The following is a 24,436-nucleotide window of genomic DNA, read 5'->3' as shown; positions in this document are numbered from 1 at the left end:
TTTTTTTTCAAAAACTTTGATTGAAAACATTTTTGATATTTTTTTCTTATTTGTCATTGTTGTCAAAATAGCCGGTGCAAAACAGACATAGATATAATTAAACTTGTCAGAGTTTGTTTGAACACTTTGAAGTGGGATACTGACTACTGTATCCGCCTGTCTGGTTATAGAGTACCATTGATATTGTTGAAGGACTCTTGGTTAAGTACTACTTGTACATTCTTAAACTTCAGTCTAAATGTTGCTATATTATATATCGTTAAACATAATTATGCTGCAATTGTCTGCTTGTCTATGAAGTTGCATTGTGTTGCACATATAGATATGAAGCAGGATTGCCGAAACAAAAATGAACAGTTATCAATAATAAATGTTTATTAATTCAAATATTTACCTGGTATATTCAGGAATTGCACAAATTATATAAGCTTGTTATTCGTTATATGTTGAACCAAATAAGAAAAAACTTATTGTTCTATTTCACATTTTTGCGGCGGGGCCGTATAGGCTTGAGCTGTTTCAAGTCTCGCTCCAATTAATACAGTACGTTGTACTGATGCGTAATACACTATCAAAATTTTATTTAGTTTTAGTGGTTTTTGGTATTTCGGTTGACTTCCATACTAGTCTTCTTTATTACTGAGTAAGTGTACATGACATTGCTTGAGCAAGTTTTTTGAAAAAACATTCAATAAGAAGGATATAATATGCCAATGACACAACAAACTTTCTATAATCATATATCAATCACGCGGGTTTCATTGTTTACTAGCATGTGGTTGATCCGGTATTTAAAAAACTGTACCATATAATCATCTAGCTACAGAACCACCATTTGCAGACATGAATGTTATTTCTGAAACAATACTGTAGTAGTAATATAAAGCTCTCATGTCTTTTTTGTAAATTTGTAGTATATTTTTCCATTTTTTTTTCAAAAGTCACTGTTTAAGGTTGCACAAGTTCATCGCCGCAGTGTTATACTTTAAAACCACAAATCCATCGCAGTCCAAAGGTTACGCCTCTATCTACTTTTGATCTGTAAGCCTCTGTCTATCCAACAAACAACCAAACCTGATTTTAAACGGACCTAACCGCTTACCACTTTGGTATTATGGTTATAATAAATACAATAAGAAAAGTTTTTTGCAAAATGCAGTTATCGTTTGAAAATTGAATGGCTGCAAAATCGGATGTCGTTTGCTATTCAAATTTATCTTCAAAATATAATATTTCTTGATTGTCCCGTAACTCTTGAATGTCTCGTGAAGTCTGTTTTCTCAAGCATAATGCGGAAAACCCTGTCTGTTTATTTTAATCAGGTTACTATGACCTCCCCAAAGCAATAATTTATATTTGAAATAAAAATGAATTGTTTCAAAATTCTTTAATAATACACATCTATTCTGGTATAGTATGCCAATTTACAGGGTGTTCATAAAGGCCTGTATTAAATTAGGTTAACTTTGTGCAACTAATATTGAGCAAAAAAGGTGTATTAAATGGAATAATATAATCTGAAATAATCACTGATAAAAATAAAACAAAACCTATTGAGAACTGACTTCATATAAAAATTGTAATTATAATAGATAGGACTTTGTGTAAGTATGTATATTATTTAAGTTGTTCAATTATTTTTTATTTTTTTATATTATAAAATATAAATTTTTGTGCCATCAAAATTCAGGGGCCGAGATGGGAAATATTGGTGATGCTGCGGAGCTCGGTAAGCGATTAGCTTCTCATGATATCAATGATGTTCCAACTTGGGCCCAAAGTGAAACAACAAAAAGATATTCTAATGGAGCAAAATATGATCTCGTTGGGTAAGTTAAATTCATATTTATATAAAAATTTTGGAATTTTTCCATTTTTTTTTCATATTCTTTATATAATATTAAAATATTTATTTTGTTTTATTTTTTTAATGATTATATACTTCCACTCTATATTTGATAATTTTACTCATAAAACTGCTGCTGCTATGGGGATTATTTTCTCCAGAATTGTTTTTGTTCTGATTGTGTTAACATAATACAGATCGAATTTAATGTCAATTCCCTTTTTAGAGAGTAAATATTTCATATGGCTGCGACCAAAATTGTTTAAAAATTGACAAAGGAATAGATTGCTACTCCAAATACCCCTTGTGAAAAATTTTCATATTTTGATGTTTGAATAGCCATTCCAGAAATTCATTAAATAATAGTAAAATATAAAATATTTCTGGGAATTTCTTGTTAGTTTCTGTGGGGTTTTCAATACATTGAAATTACGTAATTCCGACAAACCGACTTCCTCCTAATGCTTTCTGTTGTGGATAGTCTGTCCTGTTATAATTAGGTCTAAATTTGGCCCAATGATCAGCATTATTCTTTGAGTACAATTCAACTATGGAACATGATTGGGCGTACTTAATTCAGAAAGTATATTGAATTTGGCAATGTCTTGAGATTCTGAAGCAAGTGCTTCAAGTTTTGCGTCAATCGGTATTTATTAACGTGCAATCCTATACCATAGGGCTGGCCAGTGATTCACAAATTGGGCAAATGGGGACGAAAGAGACACAATAATAATGAGCAAAAATCCAGACGGGGCAAAATGTCTCCAAATGTTAAGAAAAAATTAAGAAGCAATGGTGCCTAAAAGAGCAATCGTGCGAATTTAGAAGATGTTTTATTTGGAACCATATTATTTTGATCGTTTGAAGTCTTTCAGTATGATTAAAAAGGCCTTTACTGTTAATCTTCACTTTCCTTCATTTTCAATTTTAAAATCATGGAAAATACATAGACTTCTAAGTGTTTTTTGTCCAAAATTAACCAAATTAGAAAATACCGGTATATTCGATTAAGTTCCAAAATACTATTTTAGAATGTATTTGGAATAGTAGAATATTTGGTTTTGCCTTTCCCTTTTGCAGACATTTTCCAAATTATGTTATCATGCTTTTGACTAAATTTATTCTTTATTTTGGTATTCGTATACTGAAGACATAGCTAATATGTAATTTTTTATGATTGTCCGCCACCCCGTCGCCATCGTCAAAAGATTAATAAGGGAAAAATAGAAAACATGGCACTCACATTCTCTATACACACAAACATGCAGTTTTTTCCCTATAGGATGTAATGTTACTTTATGCTTCACGGACATTCGGGTCCCAGTCCGTCTGTCGCTATAAATAAATTACAATTCTCGTTTCGGATCCTGTGGGAATTGAATTTCAAATCAAAGTTCATTTGCGGACTGTATAGATTACGGCCATATAAATTATAAAACACAGTTGGAACATACTATGACGGCTGGATGGAATTTAATATTATTTTTACTCTAGAATCGAACACATCTTCATCAATTCTTAATAAATTTTTAAATTCCTAATGGACAGACATTTGGATAATAATAAAACTTTTGCATTTAAATCTGATATGTAAAAAAATTTAAGTTTTCGTAATATTCTATAATCTTTTCGTTGAGCATCATAAACAGCTTTCTTTTCAATGATATTAAGAGGTGGAATTTTGAGAGTATTCTTTTACAAGTTTTAAATACCGTAATAATAAATAATAATATAATAAATGTATTCACACACACAAATGGAAAAGTCAAGAGTGCCTAGACGAAAAGATGAATGTTCTTTTAATTAAAAAACAATTATTTGAGAATTTCACAAACAACATGGTTCCTACTTTCTTCCTAATTATATTTAGAAGCAATTACCGAAATATTGTAATCAAAAGTTGTAGAAGTTTAAAATCTTATCCTTGCACATTTCCTTAAAGCAGCTTTTTCAACTTTTATTAAGACTTCGAAATTGAATCTCAACGCTATATTTGTCATATTTTGCCTGTTGCTCTTTAGCTTGAAAGCTTGATTCTAAGATTACAATCAAACTTATGTAAGAAATACCATTTTATATGGCCTTCGTGTGACACTTTTATATATCTAACTATGTGCGTTTTTTAACATTTTAAATATGACATTATGGACACCATGTTATCTCTCTTGTCCGGCAAAGTTTTTCAGATATGCCATGTATTGTATTGTCTGAAGAAGTTAGATTATGATTTAATAACAAAAATTTGAAAATATACTTTCTATGGTACTCCCGTAGTGTGTGTACCAGGTTAGGGTTAGGGTTAGGTCATAATTTACTAATTTTATCCCTATTTTCCTTAATTTGGTTCTATTATGAGTTCGGGGACTGTCTGTGTTAGCCAAGTGAATATACCCCCTGACCAAAGGTTTCAGTCCCTTTACACAACTTGATGTAAAGTAGGCGAACAAAATTAGTTCCTAATTAACCTCCATATTGGTACACACACTTCTGGACCGCCTTTTCTATTTTGTTGAAAGAGATAATGTTGTTTATTTCAATCATTAGAATAAAAGGGTCTTATATTATAATGTTATTAAAACCCATCAGTCCCCTGACCAAAGGTTTCAGTCCCTTTACACAACTTGATGTAAAGTAGGCGAACAAAATTAGTTCCTAATTAACCTCCATATTGGTACACACACTTCTGGACCGCCTTTTCTATTTTGTTGAAAGAGATAATGTTGTTTATTTCAATCATTAGAATAAAAGGGTCTTATATTATAATGTTATTAAAACCCATCAGTCTGGTTTCGTCATACTCAAAAAACTTTTTTTGTTTTTACAGGAATCATACAAATATGGTAAGTAGTAATGGCAAGATATTAGTAATGTAAGGTATGTTTATATTTTGTCTAGTGTTCAAGATTAAAAGTTGTGGGAGTGATTACATGATTTAATTCTGTTGTAACAAGATTTGTTGCAATGACATGTTTCATAATACTGATATATACTCCTTAAATATTTTTTCTCAGAAAATGTTTTATCTTGTTTAAGAAAGGTCAAATTCTTGTCTCCCGGTTTCATTGATTCAAATCCCATGCCCCCCCCAAGGTATAATCAATTGGGTAGGCAATGCTAAACTGAAAATATTCAGGTCCTTTCAAAAATAGCAGCTTCTTACATATTGTTAGATATTAATAATGAAATGCTTGATTATGGTCTTGTTCAGTCAAGAGGCATGCATAAGCATCGTGCAAAAAAACTTAAAGTAAACTCCATGAATATTCCGAGCAGTAATAGAAAACAGCTATTTTGCATGTGTGCACTTGTGTTGTTATATTACCTGGTGTCATCGTAATCATTATAGTTTCTATTCCATATAAAACTTGACGGGTGTAATGTTAACTTGTGTTAAAGTATATGTCACTAATGTCAGATTTTTTAAGCATAAATTGGTCAACTTTTATCAAGTTTATTGTTTTTAGATTTCGAAAATCAGAAATTAAGATTGAAAAATTTCATTTTTTGAACTGCTCTCAGCTAATTTTACTTTCCAACTCTATATAGCTTTAACATTTTGTCCAAATTTTCATTTCATTTTAAAAAATTGTAACTATATAGATGCTGACTGTACCAACGCCAGGTTCAGATGAAGGGCCTGATACATCCACCACATTACTTGTACCGGATCAGCAACAGAATAATATGAATGCTGATATTGAGGTAATCTTGGGTCTCAAGTCAAGTCGAGTCACTGTACCGACACATCTAGTCGAGAGTTTTTATACCACAACTTTAATGGAAAACTTATCTTTATGTTCCGATAACATTTACCTTGACCTCATCGCATATATATTTGTTTGCTATTTGTAGCTATTGCTGCAACAAGCTAATGAATTTTTGATAATTTTCAATCCAACAATAAATTGGTGAATTGTATTTCACAACCGTTTTTTTTCGATTGTGAAAACTTGCTTAATTTCTTTCTATGCCCCTCTGGCAATTAGTTAAGTTTGAGTCACCTCTTGAGTCTACAAAAAAGCGAATTAAGTTCAACTGATCTCCGACAGTAATGTAGGACACTTTGCACAAAAGTTATGTTTTCCAGTTTGGAATAAGTATGATTCTAATGACCTGGGTACTGTTTTGGGATCACCATGTTATATTTCCGCACTTACCGATACTCTATTTCTAATTCTGTACATTTTTTGTTTCTAACTTTATTTCAAATTCAATCCTTTTCAGAAATTGGACTATTCTAGTAAGCCGAAACATAAAACTAACGAAGGAATGTGCAAAGCATTAACAATTTGTATCTGTTATGCGGCGAATATTGGTGGGACAGCTACCTTGACTGGCACAGGGCCCAATCTTATTATGGCAGGACAGTTTAAAACGTAAGTATTTATATATTCCAGCCACACAAGTCTTGTAGGATATTTTATTCTTATTATTCAACAGCAATAATAATAGTCTTCTATTGCTGTTTCAACTGTCAAATCTAGTCCCCGACCTTTGACCCTAGAAATTTTTTTGAGAACATCCATTGTTACATGTCAATGATGGGAACAATACTATACTTTTAGAACCTACAAAGAAGCACCTGAAGTTGATTTTGGATCTTGGGCAATGTATGCTTTCCCCGGCATGGTCCTATTTCTTCTATTTGCTTGGTTGTGGTTGCAATATCTCTTCTTAGACATGGGGTAAGGTTGCTAGTTTATAATACTAAGAAATTCTATTTGCGAGAAATTTTTCTCATACTACAAATTTGTGATGTATTTGACATTTTTCTCTTAGCAAGTCTCTAGACAGGTGATCACTGACAGGAATCCTTCGACATGGCCCAACGGTTCTTGAAATTCCAATATGTGTGTCCCCCCCTATAAGGAAACCATTATAGTCAAACTATTGAGTACATCATATCAATTCACTTCATTTTAATTAAGCTATCGCGAGTGGTACTACTAAGTAACGTCTTTTGCTCGTGCCATCAGAAATCCACTTTATTGATTCCTAGAGGGCCAACAACCTAGCTTGAGAACATGAAATATGCTAAATTTCACTATACAGATAGATAACTTTGAAATGTTTGAGCAGTTTTGGAAATTAGTGTAGTTACCATATCACTTTCGAATGAGTTTAAATTTCTTTTTTAGTAATGCCTAATTTGATATAAATTACCAATTTATTAAAACATCTTCAATTCTCTAGCTATTCAAAATAATTATTTTAAAGTAACTTTCTACTTATCGTGAGATATCAGTGGCTTCCTGTATAGGGCTTTTTTTTCGGAGCGAAACTGGAAATAAGCATCATTAAAAAATATAATATATTTCAATATACCGGTACCTCTGAACATTTATATTCACGACATAAAATCAAAATATTTAATTTTGAAAAAATTTGTAATATTTTGCTAATTATTTTCATACAATGCATGATAATGATCAGTGTGTAATAACTGATAATATATCCAGGAAAATTCGATGGTATTTGAAATATTTTAAAGGAGGTGTGACTTTGGTAAGAGTGATCTGATTGGTTGTTACCATAGTTATATATCCAAACCTTATCTTTACCACAAAATGTGTATTTTTGTTGTTGTTTGATAAGAAAATCTTCTCTCTGAACCTAGCACTGTGTAAGCAGAATCTTAATGTTATAGCTAATATTTGAAATGTTTTCAGCAAACCTGTTTATTTTATTTTATAATGTGTGGACGCATCGTTTAATCTTTCTTGTTATTTTCATTTTAGATTCAAAGATCTATTTACTTGCTGCTGCAAAAAACATGCCAAAACTCCTGAAGAAATTTCTGCGGAAAACGTAATCTATAGACAATATAGAGATCTGGGGCCTATGAGGTGTGATATGTTGAAATTGAATTCATTCGTATGTTTTTTGTATCTTTATGAAAATATTGTTTTCATAAGTTAAGTTTAAGAAAATAAGTTTTTTGTGGAATGTCTTTGTAAACATGACATTACAGTACAGGTCTCATTGGTGAATAAATATTAGTTGTGAATTTGTGATATATTTCCATTGGCGGAGATCTGATGTTTTATAAAGACAGGCCAGCGAAAAATTTTCTTTTTTAAATTTGCTTACTTTTATAATAAAGAATTCAAATTGCCATTTTTTACAAAATTTGATGATTTGGGGTGTATTGATGATAATTTATCATTCAAAAATTCAAATTTATTGCTATATGTAATTCTACAATACTAAGCTATATGGACAATATTAGTAGTTAAGTAATTTGCATCGTTTTGCACTAAAACAGTAAATCTTGTATGCATCACACGTATAAATCACCTTTCTAGATCTATATCTGAGTTTGTACTTGCTCCTGTTAATATGATAGCTATCATTTGTTTCAATATTTATTAACACATCTAATCTTTTGATGCCAAATGACTTACAACCTTTGTATTTTACTCTTATTACCTACTTGTTCAGCTTTCGTTTATATGTTTTCGGATTAAAGTGTAATATTATCCGGATATCATTAAAGCAATGTTCTAGAGATTTTTAAATAAAATTATGGTTCAGTGAAGACGCATTAAGATTTATTTTGACCAAATCATTTGCTTCCATAACAGTGGTTCATAGACTCTCATGTTTGGGGTTTATTTTATTTCAGTATTTACTAATGCAGAAGATCAATCTCCTCAATTTCTGAGTGAGTGGCCATGACCTCGCTTTTAGCAAATTTCCTTAAAATCATGTAATATTTTCAAATAAAAGTTGGCATACTTATTTGAATATTTCAAACAAAAATTGTTTGTTTTATCTAACTATAACATAGGATGTGTAGTCGTATTGTGTTTTTCAATTTTTATAGAATATTCATCAAATCGTCATTTTCTTGTTTGTTATGCGAAGATATTGAATACCATGTACCTTGAAAATGATTTCAAATATTTACTGTGCCCAATTTTGAGACATCAGATCAAAATTAACATTTTTTATATTGCTACCTTTTTTTGCATAGATAATGCCATGTAATTTCGAAAAAAGGACAGAGGATTTATTAATCATACTAGTTTAGCAGAATTCCCATAACTGTAGTTCTGCAAATTTCGACAAAATTTTCCGATGCAACCTCGTATGCGAAATCAGTGGTTGTGTGATCACAGTGATTTCAATTACCCAAACTAACCCCAACTCAACAATGACAGGGTTAGGAACTGAATTCTATCAGAATATCTTTATGCGATTGTGAGATCACATCAAGCAAGTGAGATCAGGTACCAAAGTAGTTTTATGACGTTAAAATCGCATACCAAAGTGGCACATATTTTTCTGTTACTAATATTTTATATTTGTAGTTCATTGTTATTTTATTTTATTCTTTTTACTTTTTAGTTTTGCTGAAATATCTGTCTTGGTATTGTTCATTTTACTCGCTTTGCTGTGGTTGACAAGAGCTCCAGGGTTTGTCAATGGCTGGGGATCATTATACATTTTCAAAGAGAAGTAAGAAAATTTTTTATTTTAATATATAGAATGTGACATTATTTAGATGAGGGGATTTATTTGTTGAAGAAAAAGAAAAAAGATTTCACTGTAAGAACTGTATTACTGTTTACCTTATACTCCATATAGTTGAGCATTGCTCTGTTGTTGATATTTATGACTCAATAAACAGTAATTGCGACTCTGCTAAATCATATTTTATAATTCTGTTTCAGCCAGATTTACGAGTAATCGGCATATTTTTCCATTTTTTTTTAAGATAAATATGAGCGATGTGACAATGGCAAAAACCTGGAATGTGTTTCTTAAATACTTATGTATAGAAAGACTTTTGATTATGGTGGCCAAAAAATCTAAAATAAATTAAAAAATACCTTCTTTTTTAATATGGAATATCGAATATATTCTATAATGGCTCATCGAGAATGGAGAAATTCACTCAAAACATTGTTTAGCTTGATATAGTTTGAATATTATATCTGTTTTTCTATTAATATCAAAAGTTTAACCAGGTATATTTTTGTCTGACCATGAGATGTCAAATTCTCAAAGTAAAAACTCAAAATTCTTTCAAAATTCATGAATCAACTATATTGAAAAATTACCAATTTTGAATTTTTTTGAATATTTTTTTCCTTTTGAACATCTTAATCTACTCGCCTATTTCATCTTAACCTACTCTAGTATTTCTGTGAATATGAGATTATTATTTGACATTACTTCAATGCCCTTTCATTTAGATATGTAACAGATGCAACAGTTGCAATGTTGATTACATTTATTCTTTTTGTCTTCCCTTCGAAAAGACCTAACATGTATTGTTTCCAACCATATGGTTCAGGTTAGTTCAATTTCTCCATTTTCGTTTTATGAAACTTGAAATTTGCTTGCTATTATTCTAATCTATTAAATTTGTTATTTTTAATTTTAATATGAATGTCTGTTTGACTAAAAACAGTCTTATGATTTTCCATAGAATAGGATTTTCATATTTATCTTGAGGGAGGGAGAAGCCGGTAAGACCGCTAAATCATATGAAGTAACGCAATCTCTCGTCCCGTTACCAGTTGCTGTATGATTTGGGAATAGTCTGCAAGTTATTTGTTTCAGATTGATTTGATGGAGGAGGTAGCCGTTAACCAACCGCAGTTACATGAACCACCCTACAGTGGTGTGAAGTTCAACAATCCTCTCGCACATAAATAACCCCTACAGAATTCCAGCCTGCAAACACATGCAGGGTAATCAGAGGTGAGATAGCAAGCCTATTCCTTATAAATTGAACCCTCTCTACCTATTAGTGCGTAATGTACTAATACATAATTTTATACAGTTTCAGTAGCTGTTAGCATTAAAGCTGTCTTACATAATCTTTCAGAAACCAGTCTCTTTGACTTCGGAGTGGGAGTGTATGATTATGTTCATGAGTGAATTTTCTTAAATTATGTTAACCTATGGGTTGGGGATTGTGTCACAGAAAGTCTATCCTATGTTATACCTTTGTAGATGAGTTAGGTGTCTGGGTCATACGTATACTTGGGAAAGACAAATTCATAAATTTACTACAAAAAAGGAAAATATTTTTCACATCATATGAAAGTTCCATCTAACACAGAACAAAAAACTTTGTTATTTTATTGCTTAGTAAAATGTTACACTCTAAAAAAAATTGTAAAATTATTTGAATCTAACAAATAAAATGCGGTATAGTTTAATTAGCGTTTTGTTAAACATGTCATTTATGGACAAAATGATCTTTTAGTATGTGTAGTAAATCTGCCCAGGAGGCATTTCTAACACTGTGGTTGATGATTATTATAGACCACGTCTTATCAAACCTGATAATGTTACTATAATTTGAGGTTAGATATTATCGTGTACATTGTTCAATGCACGTATACATTGTTTATCGCTAAATAAAAACTGTAAATTCTTAGAAATAAAATTCTTTTTCTTTTAATAAGACTTGTTATGGTCTTGCTTTTGCTTCGTGAGAAATGACATGTGTGTGATAACCCGGTTGTTCGCATTCTGCATTGCTTTCTTAGTTTTGAAAATATCGGTTCATACTTATTATTGCCATTGATTTTCGAATATTATACTCTCACCATGGTATATTAAGCAGATTATGTAAAGTACGGTATGTAAGGTTCTTATTTTCGAATGAGAATCGTGTTGCATCGCAACTTACCTTTGAACTGTTTGCAGCATCAAAATAGGATAGAATTTTCTTATTTATTCCGGGCTAGAAGAAAACTGATAAGATGGCCTAATCATATGGTGACCAACGGCCACAGCCTCTCATTCGCTTACCAGTTCATGTTGGGTATGGGAATAATTAATCGGTGATTTGTTTCAAATGCATGGACCAGGGTTGTCCAAAACGAATCGAATATTCGAAATTATTCGAATATCAAGGTATTCGAATACCTTTTCGGCTCATTTCCGAATAATTACGAATAGTAGTCACTTTTCGCCGTAAACACGGTGTTTCGTTTTACCGGAATCTTCAAACGACTTTCTACGCTTTCTCACGTATTGTAATGACAATGAAATAGAGTCGGCATTTTGATTGTTTATATTCAGCGCGAATGTACGTCGCATAGTGTTGCGACACATTTGCACGTTTGCGTTGGTGGACATGGCCGACATTCGTCTTTTAATTCACAAAATCATTTCCATTAGTCGAAAAATCGACAATCCCCGTATTTCCTATTTCCCGGCTAATAAGTCGCTTTTCTAGACCCAATTTTGGCTTGATTTTTGGGGGGAAGGGGCGCCTTATTAAGAAAGCAAGTTTATTTTATTTCTATGTGGCCTGCTTATTTTTCGCATTAGTCTTCTCAAGCATAATTTGTGTTAAACCTTATATTTGGTTCTTATGGGTCTGCCAATCATGATTTTTAATCGTAGGCCGGTTATCGTTACTTATAAGAGAAAACACGGCCACCGCCACCGAGATAAAGTAAGTGATTTATGACCCTTTGGTTTTGCCGATTCAGCAGAAAACGACAGGGACATGAAACACAGCTGTGAAATAACCCGTGGACGTACCGTGTGGTACTTATCACATTCCAAAATTATTTCAACATTCGTGTTGATAGGTTGTCCAAAATGATTGCCGCTTTATTATTTAAATTTACCGCTTCGTTGTTGAGAATAGTTAATTTCGTGAGTATGGTTCTACCAAACAAACATGATCTGGTTCTGTTCTGACCCTATAAAATTATAGATTGTTCAAAATGATTGTGATTTTTAACTGAAAATTACCGCTTTATTGTTAAAAATATTTAATTCTGTGAGTATGATTCTACTAAACAAACGTGATCTGGTTCTAAATATTATTATTAGCGCATATTAGCATAACTGAACAACAGGGAATAATTTTTCTACCCGTCTTCTTGGAGGCCTATATGGAAAACCCCCTTTTTTGAGTGCTAAAAATATACATCGTCCTATTTATTTGCCATGTAGACTTATTAGCCGGGAAATACGGTATTTATAGCCGTAATTGTTACGATATCCAATAAATTGTCACAAGTTGGGAAACAAGTTGATTAATTAGAAAAATACTTTCACCCGCTTTCTGGGAAATAATTTTGATAATGATGGTCAAAAGTATCGATAATGAAAGTATTAATACCAAATACCACGGGTATTTGTGGGCATGAAATGTGTGGTAAACTGCCCAATTATAATTAATTTCGGATTCGTATTTACAAAATATTAAAACTATTATAAGTTTATAACTCAAAAATACAACGGCGATTTGTTGACTTGAATGTGTAATAAAGTATAAATTATTTTTCCGACTTGTGACAATTTTTTCGAGTACGAAAATAAGAATCAAAAATTAATTATATTCGGGCACAATATCACGGCATTCTGTGGACATAAATTGTGAGGCAAACTCGCGATTGATATTAATTTTTGATTCCTATTTACAAAATACAACGGTGATCTGTGGACATTGAATGTGTGGTAAACTACCCGATTATAAATAGTTTTTGAACCCTATTTTCGTATTTATAAAATAATAAAAGTATTATTACACAAACATACAACGGCGATCTGCGGACTTAAAATGTGTGGTAAAGTTCCCGAATATATTTACTTTTTGATCCGTATTTTTGTACTCAGGAAAAAATTGTCACAAGTCTGAAAAAGAACTCATACTTTATCCCGCTTTTTGACAAATAATTTGGATAATGGTTGGTATTTAAAAGTATGGGCGTTTTACTAGGATGATTTTGTGTTGCGCAAGCATTCAAATCCATCACCGATACCACTATTTAAAATGCCTTGTCGTATTATTTTAATTCTGTTAATTAACACAACTCATGTTATATAAAATATATATCGCAATAATCTGCAAACATGAAATGCCTGATAATATAGCCAGGTTGTAGATAGAAGTTATTCCATTGTTTATTGTATAAAAATTCCTTCATACACTTAGATTCTATTACTGAATTTTATTTTCGAAGTATTCGAAATTTCATATTCGAAAATAATAATTTCGAATGTATTCGAAATAGTGAACTATTCGGTATTGGCCATCCCTGGCATGGACTTGATTGTGGACGAAAACGTCATTGACCAGCCAGTTACGACTACCATACAACAGTGAAGAGTCCAGCAATCCTTCAGCACATAATTATTCCAACAGGATTCGAACCTGCGAGCCCAAACAGGGTAATCAAAGGGGCGGTGGTAAGCATATTTGTAATGGTTCGGCAAAGGGCAAGTCATATATGCAAAACATTTCTTGTATAATTGAATTGCAGAGAACCACAATTTCATTTTCTCTTGCGTACAAACCGAATTTGTTTTCGTTCAACTCATTATGTTCAGATGTTTTGTGCATTTATAATACCAAAAATCCTAAAACAGTCCATAATTCTGACCACTTCTCAATATGTGTCTCTTTTTTACTGATTTCAATTATTATTTTATCAGTATATATTCTTTTATTATAGAAGAAAAAGGCCCTGTCCCACCGCTCCTAACCTGGGCAGTCGTTCAACAAAAAATGGCCTGGAATGTTATTCTCCTTTTGGGAGGTGGATTTGCTATGGCGTTAGGATCTAAGGTGAGAAAAGTTTGACAATATTATTTAGAATTGCTACTCGATTAGTCTCAATTTAAAAAAAAAATTTGTTTCATAAATTGATTATACCTGTGTTAGATTTTATTGAGAAGTTATTGAGAAGAATATTTGCCGCAAGTTTATATTTTAAAAATACCACTCTTATTGACAGTGGAGACAGTGGAGCTGCAGGGCAGCGGCGTAGCCAAGGGAGGGAATTTAGGCGTCGAAAATCCCCCTTTTTGAAATGTAAAAAAAAGCATTTTTCTGGATCATACATAGCAATTTTTCGTAGCTTGAAACATTTTTTAGACCCACAAAACTCTTTAAAACCCACGTACTTTGGCCCCCAGCCGGACCCGTTAGTTCATATGGTCTGACTTGGCAATTACAAATTTCAGAACCCGCGTTTGAAAATTACTTGTTTACGCCTCTTTATGTTGCAGGGGTTCTATTTTCCACATTCACCATATGGGCATTACACGAGTTATGATTTTGTGACATCCACATCACCCAGTGTGTAATAAATTGGGTAGACAATTTCAAATCGAAGATTTTCCGTTTTTCCAAATGGTAATAAATAACTCCTCCCATACGTTACATATTAGGTCTTTGTTTGAAGGGAAATTCAATAAACTTGGAAGAAATTTCAAGTCGAGACTAAAATTGCTTGGGAGTCTATGATACAATATCTAATTTATGTTTCTAGACTTCAGGGCTTTCTGCATGGATCGGAAGTAAATTGGAGCCACTGAGTGAAATACCACCGTTCGGTGCAACATTCATTTGCTGTTTCGTTATCTGTGCATTAACGCAATGTACGAGCAACACAGCAACTGCCACTGTGTTCATTCCCATACTCGCTGAATTGGTAAGTTAACTGGCGAATGACCGTGAATCGAAAGTATTTCAATATATTGATTTTGACTTTTTTAATAAAAAGTCATTGTACATGAGTTTTAAGTATGAGATTAGGTGGGATTTTTGGATAATTATAATCGAACTGTCGTCATTTTTTGTTGTAATTACGGTGATTTTTATTTTCGATTATCATTACTTCTGTGAAACATAATATGCTCGACTGCATTTGATTCTGGTCACCTATATTAGATGGAAACTCATTCACAAATATTTATCAGATATCAAGGACTTCAGCTTCTGATGATTGTCGTTATTTTGTTCTGCTTTATTCATTATAATCGTGTCATACCCCAAATCGTGTAATTGCAAAGTATTTTATTTTTAGGCTGAGGTTCTGCATGTGAATCCACTTTACCTAATGTTACCTGCAACTGTGACGACTTCTTATGCTTTCATGTTGCCTGTCTCGACACCTCCAAACGCAATTGCTTATTCTTATGGTCATTTGAAAATGAAAGACATGGTGCGTATAAGATATACTGAGAAATTTGTTCCTTGAAGAATTTCGTACTTGGAATATTTCAACTAGATATACTTCAACTATGATTGTATTCGTAACCTTTATTATTGAGAGGCTTTTTTTAATCGATTCTTTGTGCAGGATGATTTTAAAAAATTAGAACCCATAAATTTCTTAATTGATATGAAAATGAACACTGTTTGTGTATGATTGTATAGAAAATGTCCAGTAATCAAGGGTGCTTTGCACAAAAGTCATTTTCTTTCTAGAATATGTTCAAATGACAGCGGGACTGTTTTTTTGGGGGTCATCAATATTCTTTGATTATATTTTTTTATCAAAATTTTTTTTTTAAAGAATTTGTTGGCTTTTATAAATGATAACCCCATTTTTAAGATTTTTTCAATATATTTTTCAAATTTTATTTTTATTTTTTACAGATCAAAGCAGGTTCACTTTTAAACCTTGTCGGCATTGTCATTGTAGTATCATCGATTTATATCATGGGTGGACCAGCCTTCGATGTTTTTGATATTTGTCCAAAATGGCTTCATAGCCCTTACTGTAATGGCTTGAGGTAAGTACAGCATATCTTTAAAATCGGCTTATAGGCTTCAACGTCAATACATTTCTCAGATTGGGGTTTTGTCCATACACAAGGCGCACCGTGCTATTAGACGCACCGTTTTTTTACGGGTTTTTACCGGGTTACGGTACAAAGCTCATTGAAAAAAATCCTAATTTTTTTATGGTTGTTTTATTTAAAAAAACGTAAAATGGTGGTTTGTTTATAAAACAATGGCACCGGTACTGGTTTTGAGTGTAGGAAATGAAACATAAAGCACTATCTGAAACATACATTAGGCGCACTGGCTTATAAGTCATAAGATCGATTTTTGAGAAAAAAAGGATTTAAAGTACACATTATTATGGTCCATAAAATACAGTAGATTTAGTATTCAGATAATTCCAGGATATCCTTAGTTTGAATACAGTGGGTTGATTCTCACTTGAAAACCATTTCCTTTCATACCAAATTGAATCAGATTTTCGACATTTGTCCCAACAATTTAAATTATTGGGTCTTGTTCATTTAAAAAGAGTAACTGTTTAACGTTTCCCCTACCCAATCTAGACTGGTAACTTGTACCCATATGATTTTCTTTCCTATCTCCTGGGATAAATATGATATTCCTATGTGAAAATTCTATCCTTTATACTTAACGAATATGTGTATTATTTTAGGAATATGACGATGAACAATTCTACATTATTGTCTACTATCGCTCCTAATATAACATCTCTGGGAAGCTAAAATGAAAATCTTGCAATTGATGATTGTCAAACAGTCAATATTGTAAATAGTTAGCTGACCGGCATACGGGGGTCGGAAGACGAACAATGCAATTGATAGTGTTTATTTATTTTTGAGCGTCTGGAGAAGTTATCGAGACTGGTATTATTGCAACATTTTCATTATAAAGAAAGTTTGAATGAATTCTATCTGGAGAAATGGATTTTGAATAGCTAATAATTATTTTTTCCATGAAGTTTGTTATTTTACTGTGAAATCAGGATTTAACCGTAAAAAAGATCAATTCAAATTATTCTGACATTAAGTGAAATCCCAGAAACGATTTCGAAATGGACATCAAGGTTACTTCCCTCAACCAAAAGTTCCAATGATCTGGGCAAATCAGTATTTTTAAAAGAACTTTATTCCTTGGATAATTTTGACAACGTTTTCTCCGTTTAACAACATTTATACTAGGGACTATTTTGTTGGGCAGGTCAGGGATTCACAACCGACTCCCAAACCCAAATTTTGGCCGCAAAAATTTGGCAAAAACAAACCTTCTATTATTGTAAGTTGAGAATGCTTAGCTAACTTGATGCTCTTTGTGTGTTTTTGCCACTAATTTTGACTGCGATTATCACCATTAGAAGTCTAAATTCCGAAAACTCAAGCTCAGACTCAAATATCAATGAAAACACAAAAATCTCCTCTATTTATAGATACATCGTTTTTTTTATTCATCATATGCTTAACCACAGTGATTAGTCAAAAATGTAGTCTCTTTGTGTGATCTCATCTAAATTCTTTTGGTGCAAATAAATGCTAGTCGAATTTAAGTTATTTTAATAACTGTGTGCATTGCGCAATATCTGAGCATTATGGTGCAAAAATATGATATGGCACTGTGTTTTTTTTCGCTGATACAATGTTGGATTGGTATTGAAATTGAATTTTTCATCTAGTTTTGTGCTAATTTGGAATTCAACATTATAAACTTGAAAATTTGATCAGATTTTATACATGTTCACTCTAATATGGGAATGGATAGGACTTCTATTTGGCTAGAGTGTCATAGCCTACTTGTTTTCCTAAACTCTGGGTGAGTAGATAGTCTGATTGTAAACAATGGAGACCTCTATCCTTTGATATCCTATATAGACGAATGCTCTAACTTTAAGCCATAATGATAACTCATAAAACTTCTATCTATAAGCGTTTTTGCATTGTTTATTGTTAATCTAATCTTGATATGCAAAGTTGTCTAAGCTTGTTAATCTAAAACTGTAGGGAAAGCCAAAATTAAATAAAATACGGGCTAATTTATTTTGCATTGAAACTAAAAAGAAAATGGCTTTGGCATGAAAATATAAAAATGTGAAATTTTCAATGTCTGTAGCTTTTCTAAATTATATAAATAGGACTTTGAGAAAAGTTTTATTACGGACCAAATTCGCAAAATTTTTGTACCTCAAACTAGCCTGTTCTGAAATACTCAAATAGAATTTTGAATATGCTTGGTTTTGCACATCCTCGATCAAGTCTATCTACGTAGAAGGGATATATAAATTCTATATTAAACATTTCTTCCACCTCTTTGTATATAAATATACCTGTTAAATTTATTTGTACACTGTAGTTATGAAATTGGTAAAATTTACCGTTTTTTTCAACTATTTTCGTCGTAGGAATGTTCCGAAAGTTTCTTATAAATAAATAGCTTCCAAGCAACACTGTTTCCTCAACTATTTCTCAAATTCGCATCCAATTTTCTTGAATTAAAATCTTTAGCCATTAAAAAGTACCATTTATTTATTTTATGGAACAATATGTTCTATTTTTATCATTTTGTCCTAAAATTTTTGCGATACACAGAACTCGTTCATACACATGTTATCACTGATCATGCACAGTTGGAATAACTGAATATTTTCAGTCTAAATCGAGTTTCGTAATTTTTTTCCTGGTTTTTAAGTAAAGGAAACTTAGTTTTCTTTTTACTATTATTTATTGATATTTTTAAATGTATTTAATAGTGTAATTGTATTTAGATCTTTTGCAGCTAATCACTTATCAAGGCTAATATGAAGACTAGTTACTGGTAAAACTGCTGAATTATCGCCAACAGCCTTTATTTTAATTTGAAATTATTTTTTCTGTTTTTTTTTTCTGATTTTATCAACACCTCATTCTATTCTATCCTACTCAGTCGAACTTTGTACAATTTAATCTAAATATCTTAGTGAGATTGATTTTAAATCATATTATATGTATAATATTCCCGACAAAAACAGATATTTCCAACAGTTATTAAATCTGAATCCAGAAACACTTGGAAAATTAATTTTAAGGTTACCATCCGCACATTGGGTAATGAAAATTTACCATACAGGTTATTTGAAATAAATTTTCAACTTTCCTATTATTATGAAATGGAATCACTTTGTTGAATTAAAATAATGGTTTTTATATACAAATCTTTTTAATTATGTGCATTCTAAATTTACCAAATCTCAATAAAAGAACAATATAGTCAAACTCTGCTCTCAAATCAAAATTTTATTTTTATTTGAAATGACTTTGTCTTGATTCAGGTTTTTCTTTGATTATTATCAGCCATAATTATTCTAAGTCAATTATTTCTTTGTATATTATTTCCAAGTTTAGTTTCGTTTGGTGCTTTTTTGCGTTTTGCTCAAATTATAAATAAATCTATTTTCTAGTTGCGTGATATAATTCAAAAAATGGTTTCATTGACTCATTTGAAGTATTTCAATTTGTTACTGAAACCAATTCAAACATACATAAATTTTGGTCCAACTGCTGTGTGGGTTTTGAAATGTATAAATTTGATTTTATTCTGTTGTTGGTGCCATTTATGTATATACGGTACTTTTGTGCATATATATTGGTTTAGACAAAATTACATTAATTTTTGAAGGAAAAATACCAGTAATCAGTGCTGTCTGAAGAAAAATCTTTTGTTTTTGAATTTTTCTATCCTAAACATGGTATACACACAGAATTTTCTATTTTTTTTGTTTTTATGGCTTTAATCATGTTAACAAAAATTGCTCTTTTCATCTACCAATCTCAGGAGTTTCGGTTGTTAAATTTGGGACTGGTTTAATTTTTCCTATCTTTCCATGTTTCACCAAATATTCTCTGAGATTTCTGTGTTGTTAAGTTTAACTCTACTATGAAGTTTTTTTCGATTCTAGTAAGCTACGTCATGATGGACAGTTATGGTACCACATTTATGTCCATGCATTTTTTTTTTTATGTAACGCTTTTGCTCCGAACAAGGCCTTATACAAGCAGTCACTGATATCTAACAGTATGAACAGAGCAACTATTATTTGGAAGGATCGGAATCTTTTCGATTCGGCATCGCATACCTGGTTTATTAAACCCAGGGGTGTGCAATCTGCAATGCTATCACAGTTAAACCTAATGCTTTAACTACCAGGTTATCACATTAATCTCTTATTGGAATAGTTGAACCGAATTCAATGTTTGTGGATATTTTTTGCTTAAAATTTTTTTTCTTATGTTTTGGTGCATATTGATTTATTTTCCAATGAACTTTTTTTCTGCATATATAACATCTGAAATTAATCTTCCTACTGTTATAGTTTGCCGTAGGTGCAAATATTTTTAAATTAACTTACCAATTTGTACTGTTATCCTTTTTCCATCTATTAAACTGCCATGTGCGGTTTATACACCATGTAAAATGGATTTACGAATCTACTGTGCCATGTGTCTAAAATCATTCAGAAAAAATAAAACTGTTATCATAGATTTTGTTTTGCTATAACTTAATAAATTCGTTAGCTTAACCGAAGGCAATATCGTCAATTTCAAAGACATTTTATTCCTTTAATTCTTTATAAAGTATTATACAGGGTGTCCATAAAGTCCTTTTACAATTTCATATTTGGTATGAATTCAGTTCTCAATATATCTTAACCAGGTTTGTTTTTTTTTATTCAGTAGTTTAGTATTTATACTTCATTGAATACATATGTGAGGGTTAAAACAATATATGATATTGATAATTTGCAATTTTTAAACTTTATGGACACCATATATATTTAAGTCCAGAATCCCATATTTTCTGAGATATCCAGTCTAATTTGAAGATCCCTCTCATTTGTTCCTCTATTAGAAATCTCAATTCTCGAATTTTGTGACTATAACTAATAATACTGAGTCACAACCAGTAGAAATTCATTGTCCCGTTGAAGAAAATGAAATTGTTATGGGAATCCAGAATGAAATGTTTTCATAATTGCTCCCTTTTCATAACATGAAAGTTCCAATTTTTTAAATATCTGTTTATGCAATGTGCGGGTTTTTCCACAGATTCGTTAAAATAGAAATAATCTAAAATATTGAATTAGTTTTCAATGAGTTCCAGGTAACTAGATATACACATTTTTTATCATCTATTATTTGCATCTTTATTGATTTTGAATAAATACCACAGATAAAAGTTCCATATTCAGCTATATGTAGCAAAATCTTTTAACAAAAGTTTGTTAAATTTACTAGCGTTTTCCAGTAGTTTACAAATGGTATTAAGTTTGTGTTGCTGATAGTAATGTCCTGTTCTCACTCCAAATTTACCTATATGAATCTGTAGGTTTTTAGCACTGTTGTGTAAGACTATTTGATCGAGAATTGAAAATTATTCTCTTCTGGAGGGTAATACACCTTATCAACAACCTCTTGAGCAAATATCCATGTGATTTCAGCCAAGGAACGGTAGTATGTTTTTTTTCTTGATATCTATTTTTTATCATAATTTTATGGTACTTCTCCGCCTGTAGAAATAGTTAGCATATAACATTGCTAGTTTTGTGGATTATGTACGTAATAACTCTAATTAATGTATTATAATTATGTCGCTATTATGAAATTATAAATTGCCCAAAATACATTGTTGGTTCTTCTTCAATCTTGAGAGTGGGTCTGCAAAAATTTCACTCTTACACCCCTTGGTTATTTTATGTCATGACTACACACAAAACCATTTTTCAAACTACTCATCCACGAGGAAACCAAATTTTAATGACAAAATTAGGCAACGATGTATTGACAACATACTTCATTTTGATATTGCAACAATCTGAGGACACTTTTGGTGCCAATTGTGATGTAATACCAACTTGTTTTGACCCAAATCTCCCCACAAAGGACATCCTGGCAAATTTGATAATTCTGAATACTTTCCTAACTTACCAACCCCAAAACCACAAATGCTGTTTCCTGCTCAATAATCAGAACACCAGAGTTGAAAAAAGGCAGTTATCATTTTAAAGAGCACTTAATTCAAAATTTATAAATCTACTGATGCATGAAAAATCTGTATAGTATATCAACTAAATTATACAAATAAACTATGATAAATTGAAAGTGCCATGGAAGGTTATGTAAAATATTTGATTTGTGGAACACACAATATATATGTTTATAAATAAACCGACTAGTTTTTGTAGCTCACAGATGAATGGCTTCAAAAACTAAGGCGGTGATACAGAATTCTGATTTGCCAATATTATACCCAGCAGAGTATAGAAGTATAATTTTTTGGAAAATAATATTTAGTATTTGCTGAGGTATAGCCAATTTTTCTCACTTAGGGCTTGAAACATATTCACTTTAAATGGAGACAATGCAAATAGCCTATACCTATTTTGGCATATTATATAGTCAGAGTCATAGCCCTTAAATTTAGGTTTAAGAAAACAATTGTCAGTGACATACACAAAATAGAATATGATTATATGTCACTTAATGATAGGCAGCTGAATATAGATGAATATATTTATGATTAAGCACAGTAGGCATGAATAATCAAGTTAGCAAACTCAGTAAGATTAGTGAATGTACCGGTGAAGCGTTGAGCAAAATGAATAATATACCGTAGATATTTGTTTGTACAAAACGACAAAAGTAGTGCCTTTCACTTACATTAAGTGAAATGAAAGTTATTTTAACAAGTTCATATATCAGATTGAGATAGATACTCATAAATAAAAGTTGAATATATACTAAAAAATTGAAAATTTGAACAATATTTTATCACTTATAATTTCAGTAATATTTTATTGGTCAGAATAAAATGTGAAATAATGTCCAAACATAAGATTAATTAAAACCAGACAGACTTAGCTGCTTAAGAATAAAAGTAGGGAACAAAAATATTTGTATTATTTAAAAATACCTAATAAAATTCCTAAAAAATGCATACTTTCATTATTCTTATTTATCACCTGCATTATTTAAATCATTAATGTTTTAAAATGAAAGTCAACTATTTAATGCATTGTATTTGCAGTTAATATTGTTTTAAATATTCAAATCAACTGTAGCATAAAATCATGATTAAATATAAATTTTATAATGGCGACTTCAAATGTTTTTAGATATTTTTTTCACTATTTTCATCTTATTTTTGAATCCCCAAATTCAGCAGTATAAAAGTCTTCAGGCCTTCAAAACTTAAATAGGTACACATAACATATGCATAAATTTAGAACATTACGTGTTAAGAACATATAGAAAGGTTTAAAAAAGTTTTCAGAAAATTTTTTTTCATAATCATGACTTCTTGTAATGCTTCAAAGATTTATTTTTTGCTTCGTTCATTTTTTTTTGAATCCCAAACTCAGCGGTATAAAACTTTTCAGGCGTTCAAAAACAAATAGGTACACATATCATGCATAAATTTAGAACATTACGTGTTATAACTTTGAGAAACGCTTATAAGATTAGAAAGTAGTACGTCAATGTCTTGATAAGCAAAATTCCATGTCTGTTAAATTTAACTTCAAAGGATAGATTACATTTGTCATGATGATTAACAGGAGTATTGGATTAACAGTTCTACCAGAATAGCACCATAATATATTGTTTGATAAAATGATAACAAGAAAATATTTGCACCGATAATTGATAGCACTTGTTGGTTTTTAAAATAAAAATAAATTATGGACAGAAAGAGCTTAATAACACTGCATATATTTAGAAATATGTACGCTCAAATAAAGCAACTATCTACGTTATTTCACATTATTACATGCATTAAGGTAGTGTTTCCCAACCAAAGAGGGGTTTTGTTTTTCTTGGAGGAAATACAGAAATATTACTTTGTATTCAGTGCAGTTCTACTAATATTAGTTACTTTTATTGTAATACATATGTATGCACGCATTATGGACTATTCAAATCGTAGTAAACCCAGACTGAGAGTCGTGCATAACATCAGCTAAGTATCTTTTAAAAATTGAACAAATAACGTAAACTGATTTTTCAATGCACAGGTAGGGAGGAAAAAAAGGTTGAGAACCACTCCAT

At 31.2% G+C, this 24,436-nt stretch overlaps 1 protein-coding gene across 1 annotated transcript in view; it reads left to right on the top strand.

Annotated features, from left to right (window-relative positions):
- The window catches only part of LOC120329452 (Na(+)/citrate cotransporter-like), a 29,110-nt gene extending 7,092 nt beyond the window's left edge, over positions 1–22,018 (top strand). Inside the window, exons 6-18 of the mRNA XM_039396087.2 lie at positions 1,691–1,829; positions 4,671–4,686; positions 5,447–5,548; positions 6,071–6,222; positions 6,412–6,531; positions 7,585–7,692; positions 9,197–9,307; positions 10,048–10,148; positions 14,287–14,399; positions 15,106–15,267; positions 15,643–15,780; positions 16,218–16,354; positions 17,023–22,018. Of these exons, the coding sequence (XP_039252021.2) occupies positions 1,691–1,829; positions 4,671–4,686; positions 5,447–5,548; positions 6,071–6,222; positions 6,412–6,531; positions 7,585–7,692; positions 9,197–9,307; positions 10,048–10,148; positions 14,287–14,399; positions 15,106–15,267; positions 15,643–15,780; positions 16,218–16,354; positions 17,023–17,092 (1,469 nt within the window). The 3' untranslated portion in view covers positions 17,093–22,018. The remainder of the gene's footprint in view (positions 1–1,690; positions 1,830–4,670; positions 4,687–5,446; positions 5,549–6,070; positions 6,223–6,411; positions 6,532–7,584; positions 7,693–9,196; positions 9,308–10,047; positions 10,149–14,286; positions 14,400–15,105; positions 15,268–15,642; positions 15,781–16,217; positions 16,355–17,022) is intronic.
- Positions 22,019–24,436: the final 2,418 nt, after the last annotated feature.

Source organism: Styela clava, chromosome 12 (assembly GCF_964204865.1).
Source record: "Styela clava chromosome 12, kaStyClav1.hap1.2, whole genome shotgun sequence".
Lineage (NCBI taxonomy): Eukaryota > Metazoa > Chordata > Ascidiacea > Stolidobranchia > Styelidae > Styela > Styela clava.
Note: the sequence above shows the minus strand (reverse complement) of the source record. Positions and strands in the feature narration are given on the sequence as shown.